Here is a 19,287-nt window from a genome sequence, read left to right as displayed (position 1 = left end):
AACATTTTAAAAAGTCCATTTTTCCTTTCGTAAAGCTTTCTGAAAGCCGCTAACGCACAACGCGCATGTGCAGAGGATTCCGTTGCCGAAGAAGGTGACTGAAGTGAGAAAGGAGGTGGGGCCTCCCCGGGCCTTTCCTAAGAGCTCCGCCTTTCGAACGACAGACTGCGTCTGAGGTCACGTGAAGCTTGTACTTCCGCTTCCGGTTACGCACGTTTTTCTCTTTTCCTGTCCGGCAGAAAAGATGGCGTCCCGCAAGGAAGGCACCGGCTCTGCTGCCACCTCTTCCAGCTCCACCACTGGCGCTGCAGGGAAAGGCAAAGGCAAAGCGGGGTCCGGAGATTCAGCCGTGAAGCAAGTGCAGATAGATGGCTTGGTGAGTGGGGTTCCGTCTCCCCAGGCCCACGTGGGGAGCTCAGTTCCCAGCCCGGTTCCGCCAGACGTGCTTCCCGGCAGCCTCCCCACTGGGCTTGCTGAGGCTGCGACAAGGGTTTTCCCTAAAACCTTTCTTTATCTTCACTTTCTGCTCGGGAGACGCGGCCGCCTTCTCTGCCATCTGGTGGGGGAGGTGAGGGCTGAGAAAGGGGACCTAGGCTAGGGTGTGTGTGTGACAGATTCTTGGGGTCTTGTTTTGAGATGCCTGGGAGAGGCTATTTGGAGAATGACTCTTCTGGGAGAGAAGTAGGTGACGGAGGTGTCGAGAGGGACCTAGGACTCTAGGGCTTTTGGAAGGGGAGAGTAAACTTTATTGCTTCACTGCTGGCATCTGACATCTGTAACTTCACAAGTGGGGATTTACTTTGTAGCCACTTTTGAACCTGTGGTTCAGCGCTTACCTGAAACCGCGTAATTGGAATAAATATCTTTTATGCCTTCCTTATCTGTGAACATTGGAGTGCCTCAGGATTTGCGATTAAGCTTCCTTCCACCTGGTCTCTGCTTGACAAAGTAGATGAAAGCACAACTCTGGAGTCAGACTGCTTAGGTTGGAATCCAGCTCTAAAATTAGCTGAATGACATTGGGCATGTTACTTAATCTCTTTGTGCTTGGTAAATTAAATGGTAAAACGTGTTACCATTTAATTTTAGCTGCTGTTAGTATTTGTAGAAGTTACAGTGGTAGACTTTCTTTAAGGCCCCTTTTCAAAGCTTTAAATATTTGTATTTTGATAACTCCTAGATTTATATTTCTTGCCAGACTTGGTTCTTGAATGCCACTCTTATATATCTAGCTGCCTGCTTGCTATCACTGTTTGGATATCTCATAGGTACTTCAAATTTAACATGTCCAAAATAAAATTATTGACTCTCCCTCTCCTTCTTCTCTCCCATGCATTAATCTTACCTCAGTCTCTCCCATCTTAATAAGTGGAACTACTATCTCTCCATTTGAAAAAGTCAAATGGAACTACTATCTCTCCACTTGAAAAAGTCAAAACCTAGGGATTAATGTATGCATGTTCTTTTTTTTTTTACCCTCAGCAAATTCTGTTTGTTTCACCTTCAAAATATATCAAATTCATCTGCTTCTCATCTCTATGCCACCAACCACTTCTTATACAGACTGGAGGGTCCTGCTACTCTCGTCTCTTTCTTCAAACTCACCTCATACTTTCTTCTAGGCGTCAGTCACAGTGAGCTTTCAGAGTTTTGTTTTCTTGGCCTGAAATACTCTCTCAAATATTTTTCCTTCTCCGTGGCTTCTTTTGAGCCTTTCGGTATTGGCTTAAATGTCAGCATCTCAAGAAAGGCCTTGCCTAACAACCCGGTAAAAAATAGCCCCATCCCCATCACTCTTCATACATCACCTTTATTTCCTTTGTAGTATTTTCTACTGCCTGTAATTGTCTTGTTTGCTTTCTTGTTTGTCTCCCCCACTAGAATGTAAGCTACTGAGGGCAGGCAGGGATTATGGTTTTTCACCTATTCTGTTCCCAAAACTGAACAGGTTAATTGACATAGATAGGATAAACTGATGAATTTTGTACTCCTGTTTCATGTCCCGATATCTTCTTTTATAAAGATTATTTTAATGGCATCTTGACTTGTTTTCTTAGCCTGCATACTTTTATTAAAACATTCACTTAATGTGAACGTTCAGACCTTGTTAACTTTCCTCTTGAAATGGTTTTTTTTTTTTCCCTCCTGGCTGCCTTGCACAGCATGTGGCATCTTAGTTTCCCCCGACCAGAGATTGAACCTGTGCCCCCTGCAGTGGGAGCTCAGAGTCTTAACCACTGGACTGCCAGGGAAGTCCCTTGAAATGTTTTTAGTGACTTTGCAATGAATTCAAGGCCCACCAAGATGTTGTCCTTGCTTTTGTGTTCACATTTATTTGCTACTATTTCCAAGCTTCTACGTAGGAACGGTTCATTCCAGCCACACAGGACTAATTTGGTTAGCCTCATGTTTAATCACATTTGTTTCCAGTGTCTTGGTAATGGCCAGGGCCAATTTTTCTTCTTATTTTCTTGAGCCTTTCCTTTCTAAGCTTTAGTCCTGTTTCATCAGTTTTTTTCTGTATCTTTAATGTTACCTTTCTCTTAACATGTGACCACTGTCAGACTTTCCCATATTAAAATGTTCAGCCCTGTCTCTTTTTACTTAGTACTTTGTGTGCATTCTTAGTCCCCACTTTTTTCCTTGAAGTCAGTGGTTAAAGAATTTGTCTATATTTGTGGTCTTCCATTCTTTTTTTAACTCACTGCTACTAGAATCTGCCATCACCAAGTCCCTGACTTAGTTTTTAAAAAGGTCATTGATAACATTATCAAAAAACTGTAAAAAAAAAAAAAAATCAAGATATATTATACATGCAAAATAGTGTCTGTAGTACATAATTTAAATAATCACAAAGTAAACATCCACTTACCTGGCATTTAACTTGAGAAATAGAACATTGAGTACCTTTGAAGCCCCTTCCCCTGTTTCATCCTTTTCTCCCATCCCTTCTTCGAAACCTATAATCACTCCTGTGAGCTTTGTTTCAGTGATTTCTTAGTTTTCTCTATAGCTTCACCACACAGAGTATTCCCAATTTGTTTAGTTTGTTCTGTTTATATTAACAAAAAATGAAATATTAATTAAATCATAGCATATGTTCGCCTGTGTCTCTCTTTTTTTTTTTTTTTTGCGGTACGCGGGCCTCTCACTGTTGTGGCCTCTCCTGTTGCGGAGCACAGGCTTTGGACGCGCAGGCTCAGCGGCCATGGCTCACGGGCCTAGCCGCTCCGCGGCATGTGGGATCTTCCCGGACCAGGGCACGAACCTGTGTCCCCTGCATCGGCAGGCGGACTCTCAACCACTGCGCCACCAGGGAAGCCCTCGCCTGTGTCTTGAATCATATATATGCGTATCTCATGCCATGATTTTGAGATTATTCTGTTCTAGAGTGAGGAGCTATAATTCATTCATTTTCATTACTATATAGCATTTCATTGTATGACTAGAACATAATTTTCCTCATCTAAATGTTAATGGACAGTTAGATGGCTTGTTTTCGTTGTGTGAAATGATATCTCTCAATAATCTTAATTGTGCATTTCAGTAGGCTTGTCAGTGTGTCTTTTGTTGTACATTGTGCAGAGTCAGTGCTCAGTATATCCTTGTAGAACGGATGAGTGAGTCTTCATTGTAGTCAAGTGGTCTCATTGTTCCTAGAGAAGATCAAGCTAATTCTTCCTATTGGACTTTTCATGTAAAACCCACCTTGTTCCCCCCAAACCAGGCTGAATCTTACCTTACTTATGTACATTATACTTTTGATACTCAAAGTATGGTCCAAAGACCAGCAAGACAAGCAGAATTGGCCTCGCCTGGTAGCTTGTTAGAAATGCAGAAATACAGTATTTCAGAATTTTTCCTGATCTACTGTTTCAGGTAATTTATAGCATATTAATGTTTGAGTAGTACTGCCCTGGGCCACGTCGATCTCTTCCTTTCTCTGAACTTTTTGTGGTGACAGCTTGTGTTGCTTATCTTGGCGTGTAATCATATGCTGTTAATGAAAGGTTTACTGTATATTAAGGAGAGTCAGGCAGAGTACTAGTAGGTATCTGTAAGTAAGGTAGTTTACCTGCCTTAGGTAGGCAAACCTAAGTCCATCTGACTTTTTCATCTCTGGTTGCTTCCAAGGTTTGGATAACCCTGCAGACATCCTGGACATTGTTTCTTTCCCTTAAGGCGAGAAAGCTTGTTGAAATCCATTTCCTTTTTTAAAAAAACTTCATGACAGTGCTTGCTTCCTGTGTTTATGGCATGTACACCATTGGTGACGAGCTATATTAGTGTTGTTCCTTGTAGCTTTGTGGGGATGATTGAAGGAGCTTAGCATACGTGGTACTTCACATGGAGATGATTTAATAAATAGCATTTCTGGACCTTAGTTTGTTCTGCTTTAATGTGAGGATAAGGCATGGCCTTCCTACTGTAATAAATAAAAGCTTAACATATAAAATTTCCTACTGATGTTTAATCATTGTCAATAACAGTTTTAGTAGCTGGGATTGATTTTAATAGTTGGTATTAGTTACAATGGGAATCCAAACTGGATGCCTGACCAAGTAAATGGAATGTAATGAGAAATTTAAACTATAGTTGTTGCAGTCCAGATGAAATGGCATATATCACTTCCCAAATGCCTGCTTCGACATTAAAAGGTGTGGGCACAGTAAGTCTTTTACATCAGACTACTGGTTTTTTATCTTTTGCTTTCTTGTCACCTTTGGCTTCAGCTAGCTCCTGTATAACTAGAAGTTCTGATCTTATTATCCAGGATTCCATAAGTTTATCCAGATATTTTAAGCCTTGGCAACCTTTTTCTGGGCCTTTAGCACCGATATTGGGGAGAAAAGCCTCTATAAATCATTAGGCTTTGAAGAGGGTGTTTGCCAGGTCTTATTTTTGTGGTCAGATACTCTAACTTTTACTTTACCAAGTCTCCTTTAGAGCTTTTTAGATAAAAGTTCCTGATTTCAGCACTACATGAAAACTTGGTTGCATTTGCTTTTCTCTGGGAAATTAGTTCATAATTTTGTTTTTGTAAAATATTTAAATTACAGTACTTGGATATTATTTCATTTGGCAGGATATGGGAAAATATACTTAAAGAGAAAGTAGCTTTATCTTTTCCCCCTGCAAACTACTGTTTGTAGAAGATTGTTCTATAAAATGGTTATCTCCTGTAAAGATTAGACTTGATAGCAAAGTATAGTGTAATTTACATATCCATCTATTTGATGACAAACTGTACTTGTTTCATCAAAACCGAAGGGCTGAAGTGCGTACTGGTATATACCAGAGCCGTATTCTGGAGTTTTACTGATGTTGGTACCAAGCCCAAGCATACAAGGAAAAAAAAAATGGATTTAGCAAAATAGTGGTAACTCAGTATTAACTTACTCAAAATATAAAACTTTTTTGCTCTTTGAGTCTGAATATCAACTGTATTTTAGCATAAAATTTTAAGGATTTATTTTCCTCCCAAATAGTACCAAAAGCCACAGGTATTCATTGTATCTTGATGATTAATATGAAACATTTTTTTTTCTCAATACCTTTACCTTCTATCCCTGTCCCCAACTAGTTTCATTTGATATAAGTAGCAACTGTTTGTTTATCTATGGGATAGCAGTAATGGGCTAAAATTGGATGTTTTAGAAAACAAAAAATGGTATACGTTCATAGTAAGAAAAATTTGGAGAAATAGAAAAAACATAAAGGAAATTAATTTATACGCTCATAACTTGAGGGTGGGTACACTATTAAGAGTTCAGAATTTTCTTTTCTAGCGTTTCTTCAATGCTTTAATAAATATCTATAGTTGAAGTTAATGGGTTAAAGGTGGTTGTGCACATTTTTAAGCATATTAAGCACGTTGCCAAACTGTTCTCCAGAATAGTTGTATAGTTCAGTGTGCTTTCCCACTTACAGAGTATAGAGTGCTGTTTCTTGACACCATTGCCACCTGAAAGTTATGGTTTCTAAAAATCTTAGTCTTTATTTTTAAAATTAAGTATGCATGTTAGTTGCAGTGATTGATCAATTCAGTAAATATTTCTTGTCTGATAGTGGTAACACTCACAGATCTGCCCAAGTCACCCAGTCTTCTGGTATTATCTTTGATTGTTCCTTAGGGTTTCCCTTGGATTCTCTTAAAGTCACTTACTTAGTAGCTGTGGTCCTAGAATGCAGAAACTCCTTGGAAAAATCCTCATTACACAAAATAAAATCAAACTTTACAGCCTGACTTTTAAGATCCTCTTTACCTTTTGTTTATAGCCTCCAAATGAGAGCTTGTAGATATACTGTTTTCAAGTTTGGTTTAAGGGTAGCCTTTAAAACAAAACCAACATCTTTTTCTTTTGGGTAGAAGAAAACCCATTTTAGATTTTGTTCAGAAATGCATAACCTTCAGTTTTGTTCTGAAGGACCTCTTGAGGATAAATAAGGTGAATAATCACCTTCCCCTGGGATTATTGTGGTATACTTTTTATGCTGGAAAGTTGAAGTGCTTTTAATTTATTAAACCTGTTTAATTAAACACAGCCATTTCTCTGGGTACACATGGTACACAAATCAAAATGCAAAAAAGAGTAGGTAGTGAAAAGAAACTGTCACTTTCATTCCTATCTTCACCCACCCTCTTCTCAGGGGCAGAGTCGCAGTTACTCTTTTTGAATGTTTCCTTCTGGACCTATTTTGGCAAGTATTGCCTCCTGTTAAGGAAGCAGAAACAAACTGTAATCGAAGCACCTAAAAATCACCTTAAGGCCTTCTAATTAAGCAGTGGTTCACGCTCCTGAATATAATAAGCTTAAACTGTGTTGGGAAGCAGACAGCTCATAACAGCTTTGAAATTTTGTTTGTTTTGTGTGAGAGGGGAAATGAATTTTGTTCCAGCTAAGCCTCTTACTTTAGGAAAATTATCTTCTAGCTATATGTGGGAAAATTTGCTTCTTGGTTATGTATATTGAGTTGGTAAAGTAAACATTTAATATTATAAGTTAAATATCCTTCTCAGTTAACATTTAATTGAAATTATACATTTGTATGTTTTTTTTTTTTTTTTTTTTTTTTTTTTTTGCGGTACGCGGGCTTCTCACTGTTGTGGCCTCTCCCGCTGCGGAGCACAGGCTCCGGACGCGCAGGCTCAACAGCCATGGCTCACAGGCCCAGCCGCTCTGCGGCACGTGGGATCTTCACGGACCGGGGCACGAACCCGTGTCCCCTGCATCGGCAGGCGGACTCCCAACCACTGCGCCACCAGGGAAGCCCTACATTTGTATGTTTGATTGCATCATTGTACTTTCTGATGACTAATTTTTATGATGAGAGCAGAGCTATTCTGTTGAATTTCTTGAGACTGCGTTGTCCTTCTTCCCCTTTTCCCAACAATTAATAGTTGATTTAACTTTAAAACTGTGGACCATCAATGAGCATTAGATCCAAGAGAATAATTATGAAATACAGTCTTTCAACTGCAATATTATAGAAGCGATATTGGTTAAGTGTATTGGAACATTGTAACTGATCCCATATGTGTCAGGAGCAAAATATCTTTTTTTTTTTCTTCTTCTTCTTATTGAAGTTACTTGAATTTCTTTCACATCAAAACTTAACATCAGTGATTTAAATCCTATTTATTATTTGACTCAGCCAGTTATGAAATGGAACCCCATCCCACTTGAGCCATAAAATGTGTTAAATTTAAGACTAATGCTGCTTTCTGTTTTTTGAATTTACATTTTGGCAGTAACTACCTTCTTTGTTCAGTGTTAGAAAAAATGATCCAGGCTTAACCAAATAAGAAAACTGCCAAGTTCACAGATCAGTCAGTGAGAGAAGCCAGAATTAAATGAAAGTCTAGATATTGACTTTACAGAATATGCTAAGGGGAGATTCTGTGGCATTACAGATTCTTTGAGACTAAAATTCTTCTACAGTAATAGCTGTTCTTTGACGGTGATTGATGTGAGAAATTCAGGCTGTGGACCTTACTTCCCAGAATCTACAAAACTGGAATAAAGCCAGCTAGGAATCATGCATCCTGTCTGACCTCTTCTGTCTGGCTAGCAACTGGTGCAGTTTGGGCTTTACCTTTTTATTTCAGACTTTTAAGAAACTCTTGTGGTGGATCTAGTCTTTATTTTTAGCAAGGATAATGATGTTTTTAAGGAAACTTACATCCATCTATCCATACACAATATTTTGAATAAATCAATTAATCAATTTACTCACACTCTTGACTTTTTAATGCAGATTAAAAAAATCTTGCCCTGAAACCCTGTGGTATTGGTTGTTATAAGAGATAGCTCTAGGTACAGATGCCTGGTAAGTCTAAACAAAAATGGAAATTTGGCGTTAAGTGGCTGATTTTTAATAAGTCATATTTATATCTTATAAGACTGAAAAAAATCTCTGAGGAATAGACTGTGAACATTCTGAGGAGACAAGGGTAAGTGCCATGAGGGTATCTGGCATATTCTAGTCACTCACTAAATATTTGTGGGATAGATAGATGGGTGGATGAATGAAAGAGATTAGGTAAAATATTTATTGTAAACTAGTGGTTGTAATAGTCGCTAACATTTATTGAGGCTTTACTAGGCACAGTGTGATAGGTACTTTGGGTGGGTTATTTTTTAATCCTTGTAACTATGCTGTGAGAATAGGTACTGACTGATTTATCTCCATAGGAGATAGGTGGTAAGGTAACCTGCTTAAGGCCACGGATCAAGCTTAATTTTGAATTCTAGTGCCCAGACTAAACTATGCTATATGGTTTTCCTGTTTGTACAGACCAGAGGTTCACATTTGTGTGTACTTGTAAGAATTAATTTTAAGCTTTTACTAAAGTTTTCTCTCTCACTTGAACATTATTTTTTTTCCACAAAAATAAAGATTAATTCTAGAGTTACTGTGTACTAGACAACAAATGGAAGACAGCAAATCAAGGTTTGCATGTTGGGGCTTTAGCTGGGCTTGCTCACTTGATAAATGATTTACTGTCTTACTTCTGTCTTACAGAGCATGTGATTCAAAGTGAAGTTCTGCTGCTGAAATGAGTTTGTTTTTACCCTTCTTAAAAATACAGAGTTCAGAATAGAATCAAAACTAAGAGAATCGTGGTCTGAGCCCAGCAAGCACCTGTCCTCTCCTGTAGCAAGCGGGGGTTGGGGGGAAGCTATGGGTTTGATAGCTACACAGTTTAGAGTTCACATCTATTGAGATAATGTTATATTTTGAGAGACTTCGTTATCAGTGACATAAATTAGGAAGTGTTTGATTATAAACTCTCAATGTTCCACTCCTGGAGTTGGGAGAGAACTGTACCTGCCTAACGTTACAGGTTCTAAAAACCAGTGCTGATTAAGTGTGAACTGTTACTGGTCTGCCTGAGACAAGCACGGGATTCAGACTAAGTCTTTAGAAACTTTGACAGCAGTTTAATACTGCTTTGTAGCCAAGCTTGTGACCCCTGGGCTTGTATTCTCTATGTCTTTAAAAACATGTTTTCACTGTCTAGTAAGTAATTTTTATTCTTTGACTAAAATACTGGTCTGTGGTAGACGGGAGGAAAATGAGTTCTTTGCTGCTTGTAGTTTGAGAAGCACTGTTATAAATGATTTTTATGCCTATTTTAGATAATAGCATCTTCCTATAACCAGAGGAAGGCCACTTCCTATAACTAATAATATTTAGTAGAACCTACCTAAAATAATATTGTGATCACTAAATACCACTACTTTTACTTTTTTTATTATCAGGTTTAATGGTAAAACATTTTAATAATGTCAACATTTCTTATCTGTGAACTCTAACAAGATGAACAAATAGATTCAGTGTTTGTTTACCCTAGGTGCACAGTACAGGTTGCAACCTCAGAACAGTCCTTATGAGCTCAGGTTTATAAAAGAAGGTTAAAAATGATAGATGGTATAGTTCTAACAATTTGGAACTACTTAGGTCCCAAATCATTTAAACTGGGCTTTCAACAGATCCTTTTTATGTGTAGTACAGAGACAGTGGGAAACCTGCTGCTTTTCCTGGTGAAGATTTATTGCCATAAGTTTGAATTGATATTTTGCTGATTTATAATTGGCTTAGGTTAGGCTTCTCTTAAACAGATCTGTCTGCTTGTTGAAAACCAGTCTATGTATCTGGAAGTTACCTCTTTCACCTTGATGGTGTGTACATATGCATATTTTCTGGTAATTTTTGTATGTGTGCAGCGACATCTGTGAATTGAGTTGAAGAGTAACCGTATCAACAAGAGATTAGAATTTAAAGTCAGCAGGTGCTCAGGCTTATAGTGTGTGGATTTTTTCTTTTTCTTTTCCTTTTCCTTTCAGAGCCACTTAACCATGCTTCATTCAGTCCATATATTTTTTTTAATGTACCCCAAAGAACATGCTAAAATCAAGATACATTATGTCCACACCATTCTGTCAACTCAGGAGCACTGTCAAAAAAGGAAATTAAATTAGTTTGCTCTTCTTTGTGCAACTCCATACAGTAAATTGCAGTGATTGCTGTATTTTAAAATCATTTCCCTTAATTTTTTTTATTTGATGTTTTTTGAATTAAAAACATACATGCTTATTAGGACTAAGTAAATAATACAAAAATTCATAGAAGAAAAGTATGTCCTTCCACACCATTCTTGTTCATACAAACATAAATGCATAACTGCACATATATAATACATTTTTTTTTACTACTTTTTAAAACTCTTTCTAACCCTTTGTATGTCATGGGCCTCTGAGAATCTGGCAAATGCCATGGACGTTTTTTCCAAGAAAATGCCCTTAAGTATGTAGACACAAAATATTGCATTTGATTTTAAGAGGTTCTTAGATCTCCTTCAGTTCCTTTGTGACCTTCAGGTTTGAATGTTTGCTTTTAGGGTTTATAGACGTGGAGAAGTATACTTGTTAATGTAGAAGTTTGGGTAGTGAGGATATTTTTTAGCCATGTCTTTTTTTTGGGGGTGTGTGTGTTTGTTTGTAAACATGTAGACATCCAATTTCTGGTGAATTATTTTTATATAAACAGATTTTTCTAGGTAACTGAAATTGTCTATTAATTACTTAATTAATCTCATTAAATTCTAAAATACTTCAAAAGAAAAATTCTGAATGTTACACTTTGACTTCTAAAATAATACAGATTTATTTTTGATTACTTAGGCTTATTATAAACTTGAGTTATTTTAAACTTGAGTTTATATATACACATATAAAATATAAATAATGTCAGAATATAGCAGTGGTTCTTAATCTAGTTCCTTATAGCATTTCAGGGGATCTTTGAAATTGGGGATAAAATTTGGAGTGGGCACATATAAATTGTTTCTTCATCATATAGACATTTTAAAAGTACATACAGTTTTTTAAAGTTAAGGTATTATTTATACACAATAAAACCCACTCATTTTAAATGTTCAATTTGATGAACTTTAGTAGTTGTAAGTAATTATATAATGGGAACCACAATTATACAATTATTTGTGACCTTCGGCCCTCAGTATCCTCCCCCTCACCTTGGCCCCAAGGCAACCACTTATCAGCTGTGGTTTTGCCTTTTCTAGAATTCCATATAAAGGAAGTCATATAGTACATAGCATTTTGTTGACTTCTTTCACTCAGTATAATGTTTTTGAGATTCTCTGTTGTTGTATTGATACTTTGTTCCTTTTTTTTTTTTTTTTTTTTTGCGGTATGCTGGCCTCTCACTGTTGTGGCCTCTCCCATTGCGGAGCACAGGCTCCGGCCGCGCAGGCTCAGCGGCCATGGCTCACGGGCCCAGCCGCTCCACGGCATGTGGGATCCTCCAGGACCAGGGCACAAACCCGTGTCCCCTGCATCGGCAGGCGGACTCTCAACCACTGCACCACCAGGGAAGCCAACTCTGTTCCTTTTTAGTGCTGAGTAGTATTCCATAGAATGGATAGCCTATTGCAGTTGTTTATCCACCTGTGTTTGGTAGGCTTTTGGGTTGCTTCCAGGTTTTGGCTATTATGAATAGTGCTACTGTGAACATTTGTGAACATATCTTTGTGTGAATATGTTTTTATTCTTCTTGGGTAAATTCTGAGGAGTAGGAATTTGGATCATGTAGTAAGTTTATATTTAACTATACGATACTGCAATTACTGTTTTCTATCTTTCCACCAACAATTTTCATGGAGCTCTAGCTTTTTGGAAAGGTCTTAGTTTCCACTTCCTTGAGTCAAACAAGTCAAGACCCCATCTGCTGACCCAGGACAGAGATTGGGCTGCAGCCCATTTCCTTGCCCTTGGGGATTGTATCTAGGTCTGATGTACCTTTGGATACTGCTGTGTTAACTCACAGGGCTAATGCTCTGGTCTGTGAGTTTTCTCTTCTAGCTTGGTTGACTGTCTCGTAAGCTTTTCAGAAATGCAGCTTATTCATCATTTCTGCATGCACACAGGAGTAGAGGGGGTTGAGGTACTTCGTATTCATATATTGCAAGGCCAGAAAGTTCCAGATTCAGTTCTTAAATTACTTTTTAACTTTGAACTTCATTAGAGTTGCTACCTTGATTAGAAGAATTTTGGGTGGTAACTTCTTAGACCTATGTTTACCAGGTAAAGATTAACCTTGACAGTGGTATTAGAAATATTGCTGATTATAAAAGCCATGGCAAACCTTTCCTGAAAGGATTTTATTAATATATTGTTTCATAATTCATCAACAAAAATGATATGAAATTGTTAGTTTTGAATTATGTAGTAGTATCTTAGGATGTAACTGAGTCTGCTAGGACATTGGGTTTATTATTTATATACCAGAGCTTTTGGTAAAAACATGAAAGTGTACTACTCCCACCCTACTGTTCATCCCTCTTTAGGCCTTTTTGTTCCCTTAAAATACAACTTGTATATTTTATGAAAAACAAATATTAGTATTTTTTTGAACTAGTGTTTAAAACCCATAGTTGGCAAATATTCACTTCACCCAGCTCTTCGTAGGGCTGGCTGCTTGTTCTTCAGCTCTCTGCTCAGGGGTCATCTCAGAGAGAGGCCTTTTCCAGATCAACCTAGCTAACAGCACATTTCTCTGTTTTCTTCATAGTGCTTTTAACAATGTATACGCACGTTAATTTTCTTAATTGTCATTCTAGAATAGTGTTCTTAAACTGTGAGAAACCCCAACACTCTTTTTAGAGGGTGTCTGAGATCTAAACTATTTTCATAATAATAACTATAAACATTATTTGTCACTTTTACTCTCATTCGTTCATGAGTGTTTAATGGAGGTTTTCAGATGTTACATGATGTGTTATGTAAAAGACTGAATGCAGAAGCAGATAGGAGAATCCAGTTGTCTTTTATTAAGCTAGACATTAATAGGATTTACGAAACTAAAACAGTGTCATTCTCCTATCCTGGTTAAAATTTATTTTTGAAAAGGTAAATGTTTTACAGAAATGTGAAACAATGTCATTTTTGTATCCTGATTTTAAGTTTTTTGTTTTGGAAAGTAGTTATTTTTCATAAAAATGTAATTTAAGTTAGTTTGTGAGGCATTTATTGTTTTAAGTGAATAAGGTATTTTGAACATTTTTGGTTTGAATTTTCATATGTAAATATCAATATAAAAGTTCTTTGAGGTCCACAGTAGTTTTTAAGAGTGTTAAAAGGGTCCTTTGATCAAAATATGTGAGAATTGATGTTCTAAAATATAAGTCCCATGAAAATAAAGGCCTTATGTATTTGATTTAGTTTCATATTCACAGGGCCTGGCATTGCTATAACTGGCCTGTAGAAGTCACTCAGCAAATATCTGGGTGAATGGATTAATGAGTGAATGAAAGAAACTGAAAATAACAGAATTCTGGTGATTCTATGCAGGGCTTCCAAGTTTTTCTGTAGTAATGGGTCTTTGTAGACATCATATTTGATAGAAAATTACTCCAATTCATCAGAAAACATAATCTTTAATTTGGTAAGATTTAAATTGTTCCCTGGTATGGAACTGAAAGTTTCTGATGTGCTTTTGATTAGAGATTCTGCTAAGTGTTCCTTTCCAGGAAGGATGGAAGATTTAACCCATCATGCTTATTAATTAACTCTAAGTTTAGGTTGATTGACTTCTGGTATAATTAATTTATTTGGATATTTTAGATTATTATTTATATTTTGTCCTATAGTATTGAGAATACTTTTTGTCTTGGAAGTTAAATTCTTTGTTGCTTTTAGCCTTTTGGGCAAAGTTAGGTTTTCATTTTTTTTTTAAAATGCCAAACACTTAAAGAAATAGTATTTTGTTCATTGGAGATTAGAAATAGTCTGCTTTGCTTTTTCAAATTGTCTGCACTGAATAGTAAACAATAGTAGGAAAAAATGGTTCCGCTAGGGTACTTTCAGCAGACAGGAAGTCTGTTTACTGTCTTGCAAGTTGGGATTCTTTGGCAAGATTTGCCCATCCTGAGAACATGCGAACTTCAGAAAGCTAGGAGATGGTTCCAGAGACTGCTGACCTATTCCAAGAACAGTACTTACTATGCAGGGCATATCAAGGAGGTTAATAAGCATTTAGACTCCGAATATGACAGTGTTGGGGAGGTGTAGAAGAATTTGGTAATTTCACATTCTGCTGGCCAGTTTGTTTCTGTCCCGTAAGGCATAATTTGTAGAAGAATCTTCATTTACCTGCTAATTTATAGGATAAAGGAACCTGGTTGGTTCATAAGTAGTAGTAGTTCATAAGTAGTCATAAATATGGGGTCAAGCTATAAAGAGTAAGTTTTACTCTGCTCTAGACACGTGAATACTTTTCAGATGAACTGCTCACATTACCTTTCCTCTCATTTTTTTATTGTAGGGATCCTTCCAAGTAGGGCTTGAGTTTCTCTTTATGCTTTTATAAATAAAAGGTTCATTCTTGGGTCTGTGTTTCTCAGTGTACTCACTTTTTAGCAACACAGGGAGTCTTAAAACAGGAAAGAAAACTTGTGGTTTAACCAGTTGAGTGCATTGCAATCACCTGAGAAGTTATAACAGAACAAAAGGACTTCCCTGGTGGTACAGTGGTTGAGAAACCGCCTGCCAGTGCAGGGGACATGGGTTCAAGCCCTGGTCTGGGAAGGTCCCACATGCCACGGAGCAACTAAGCCCATGTGTCACAACCACTGAGCCCGTATGCCACAACTACTGAGCCCGTGCGCCTAGAGCCCGTGCTTTGCGACAAGAGAAGCCACCACAGTGAGAAGTCCGCTCACCACAACTAGAGAAAGCCTGCGCACAGCAACGAAGACCCAACACAGCCAAAAAAACAAAACCAAAAAAACTCACCTCATTAAAAAAAAACAACAAAAAACAGAACAAAAAAGGAAGGCTGGTCCATACTACCTCATTAAAAGTTAGAATGAAGTAGGATGTTAGAATCACCTGGAGAATCTAAAAACAAAAATAGAAACCAAAACTAAAAAAAAAAAAAAAAAAGCCCACAAAACCCCAAACCCAAAAAACTGTATAGGAACCCCAACCCAGGTTAACTAACTCTGATTTTTAGGGATTGGGTTTCAGGCATCAGTATTTTAAAAATACTGATGGCTGTCATATGTAGCCAGGGTGAAGACCTCTCTTCATTTATTTAAAAAAGCTCCTCCCCAGGTCATTTTGATAAGCTAAGAACATTTGTGATGCTTATAAACAAAGTATAATAGAGGAGTATGTTTTTGTTTTGGGGAGCTATTAAGTTTTTCATGTATCTTGCTTTTAAGAGTAAGAACAGGTAGCATGACATCAATAAACAGGATTAATTAAAAGTATATCAGCACTGTTTTATGGACAGAAGCATATGATTGGTTGGAGGGAGAGAAAAATGAAAGGCTAGTAAGCATGACTGAAACAGGACATGTGTGGTGGAACGTTCCCATCTTGTGGCTTGTGAGGATAGTGCTGCTAAAGATAAAGAGCTGAATCGCATTCTTACACTCAGTGGCAGTTTCCTGTTCATGATACTTCTTATCAGGGCACAAAAAATGTGACCACCAGTACCATTCCCTCAGTCTTTTTTTTTTTTTTTTTTGGGGTACGCGGGCCTCTCACCGCTGTGGCCTCTCCCGCCGCGGAGCACAGGCTCCGGACGCGCAGGCCCAGTGGCCATGGCTCACGGGCCCAGCCACTCCGTGGCACGTGGGATCCTCCCGGACCGGGGCACGAACCCGCGCCCCCCGCATCGGCAGGCAGACCCCCAACCACTGCGCCACCAGGGAAGCCCTCCCTCAGTCTTTTTGCTGCAGGTCCCTGTAAATCTTTCACTGAACTTTTCTTACTCCATGCAGAAACCCTGCGTCTACAACTTAGTTACAGAGACTTCTTCCAGAGCTGTCGCCACTGCATTCTGTTTCAGTCTTGTTATGAAAAACATATTTGGAGCCTAAAGTTACTCAGTTAACTGTGAAGTAAGTAATTAAATGTACCTTGGTGTCAGAAGTCAGATCTCACTTTCCTGATTTAATAAATCTATGTCAGATTATCTGTTTCATCTTCTGTAAAATGGGAAAATAATATTACTGACTTTGTATAGTGATTTTGAGGATTAAATGAGTAATTGCATGTGAGGCACTTGGTGGAGTGTTTGGCATAAGTGACTGATAAATGTTTACCATTCATTCCTTTAGCAAGTATATTTTGAGTATTTTTTATGTGCTAGTACCTGTGTTGGGTGTTGAAGATGCAGTGAGTAAAAACATCCCTTCATTTTTACGAGAACATTTAAGAGGGGAGACCATGAGCAGTACATGGGTTCTTATAAATACCAATAATATATGGAATATTTTTCTATATACAGTAAGTTCTTGGTTATTTGTGTAGAATTTCAGAAGCCTGTATGTCAGTAGTTTCCTCCTGCTCAGGAATTTCCTTTTGACATCTAAATGAGCCTACTCTGAAGTTTGTAATGCAATTCCAGTACATTATTTTTTGAACTAAAGAATTGAGATTTTAATGTGTATATAGGAAATAGGAAGGCTCTAAAATGTCAAAATTAAGAATGAGTTTGCTTAGTTTTGATAAAGTTGTTTTCTTTCTGAATGTTTTATTTCATCAGATTTTATTAAATTGGCAAAATCATTTTAGTGATCACCAGGCCTTTCCTAAAGGCTTCTGTTTTGGGCAGCCATAAATGCTAGAGAGAATTCATCTTTAAAATTGAAATACTCTTTTCTGAAACTGTCACCTGTGGTCCTTAGTTTGTCTTTCAAAGTAAGACACATCCTCTAGTGCTTCACTATTTGGAAAGTGCTTTTTTTTTTTGCTGTACGCGGGCCTCTCACCACTGTGGCCTCTCCCGTTGCGGAGGACACGCTCCGGACACGCAGGTTCAGCGGCCATGGCTCACGGGCCCAGCCACTCTGCGGCATGTGGGATCTTCGTGGACCGGGGCACGAACCCGTGTCCCCTGTATCGGCAGGTGGACTCTCAACCACTGCGCCACCAGGGAAGCCTGTGGAAAGTGCTCTTTATGAGTGTCCGTAGCCTGGAGAGAGATTTGAATTCATTGAACTGGTTCTCATCACAGAGTTTTAAACTTTCTCTCTTACAATTAGCCCTTTTGGGGTATACTTATTCATGTTGATTGTGTTTAGCTGATGGTTAAACCACTGTGCTTTTCCCGTTGCTCAGTTGAATACTGTTACTGGTAAATTTTCTCTTGATTGTTGTAGAGAACTGGCTGTAACAGGTCAGTGATGCTAGAAAGAGTGAGATAATAATTTCTTCTACTTGGAGCACTGTACTTCTGTGGATGCTGTATAAATTGTATTGATTCTTGGGGCAAGCATATCAGGCGGCTATGCTGTTTGGTTACATTGCTCCCAACCCCTTTACAGTTCACTTTGTAAGAGTGAAGACAGTGTTTCAGTATAAGATATATATATATATATTTTTGTGGTACGCGGGCCTCTCACTGTCATGGCCCCTCCTGCTGCGGAGCACAGGGCTCCAGACACGCAGACTCAGCGACCATGGCTTACGGGCCCAGCTGCTCCACGGCATGCGGAACCCTCCCAGACCGGGACACGAACCCGTGTCCCCTGCATCGGCAGGCGGACTCTCAACCACTGCGCCACCAGGGAAGCCCATAAGATATTTTTAAACTATGCTAATTTGTTTTTAAACATAATAATTATTTTTTCTTATCTCTATTTTCTTTGTAAAAGGAAATAAGGTTATTTTGGCCGGACTTTTTGTGAAAGTATGCTGGGCCCTAGTCATCAATACTGTTTTTTGCACACACAGGAACCAGCTGTTAGGAATCAGTTCTAGGATTTGTGCAAAGATCTACATTAAGCTCAGGTATCCTCTAGCATCTCTCATTTACTTTGATTTCAACTGTGGTTCAATGATCTCATTAATAGGGTTAAGTATCCAGGAAACTAGGTGAACTACACAAGTTGGTAGGTGTGTCTGTGATAACTCTATCAGTTTTGTTTATCCCTTCTTAGCCATTCATGTTTCTTCTGTTCTTTAAGTGTGTGAAATGATTGTTCTTGGCAGAGAGTCAAGTTGAATAGGAATTAAACAGTTCTGTTTTCTTTTTATTGATAAAGTCAGTAATATTGATGATTTATTGAGCATTTATTACATGGCAGACCCTGTGTGAAGTATTTACTGTACATTTTCTCATTTTTAACAGTGTCAATAATGATATGAAGTAGCTCCATTTTGCAAGTCAGAAGTCTAAGACTTAGGAGGATTAAATAGCTTTCCCAAGGTCACAGCTAATAAATGCTAGAGCTGTAAATCATTCCTATTCCTGCATGACCCCTTAAGCCCATTTTGTGCCTTTCAAGAAGTGGAGAGGTCTTTTATACAGGAATATGTAAGGTTTGTACACTTTCCCCACTTCACAATATTGAAGTAGTACACCAACTAGTACTGCCAGTCCTTCTGCATGAAGCTCTTCCCTGCTGACAGCTTGCTGTTCTTAGGAGGTCTGGATCTTACACTGGTGTAAAGTCTTTTTGGGTCTGTTCATCACAGAGTCTTTGCTTCATATCTGTTCCTAACTCATGGTTTTAATTATTAAGTTACTGATATGAAAGTCATGTCCTTGTTAAAGTATGTACACGAGCTTTGGAGTTTGACTTGGTTTAAATCTTGGTTCTACCATTTCCTGGATGTGTGATCTTTAGTCATTTACTTCTCTCTGCTTCAGTTTTCTTATTTGTAAAATGAGTATAATAATGCCTTTTCCCTAAGGTAGTTGTGAGAATTACATGATTGATAATACATGTAAAATAATTAGAATACT

General features: G+C 38.0%; 1 protein-coding gene across 2 annotated transcripts in view; it reads left to right on the top strand.

Annotated features, from left to right (window-relative positions):
* The first annotated feature begins 238 nt into the window (after window positions 1–238).
* EIF3H (eukaryotic translation initiation factor 3 subunit H) overlaps window positions 239–19,287 on the top strand; it is an 87,109-nt gene continuing 68,060 nt past the window's right edge. For both annotated transcript variants that reach the window (XM_059995086.1, XM_059995084.1), the window contains exon 1: window positions 239–376. In XM_059995086.1, the coding sequence (XP_059851069.1) occupies window positions 245–376 (132 nt within the window). In that variant the 5' untranslated portion in view covers window positions 239–244. The remainder of the gene's footprint in view (window positions 377–19,287) is intronic.

Source organism: Delphinus delphis, chromosome 17 (assembly GCF_949987515.2).
Source record: "Delphinus delphis chromosome 17, mDelDel1.2, whole genome shotgun sequence".
NCBI classification, from domain to species: Eukaryota; Metazoa; Chordata; class Mammalia; order Artiodactyla; family Delphinidae; genus Delphinus; species Delphinus delphis.
This window is presented reverse-complemented; position numbering and strand designations above follow the sequence as displayed.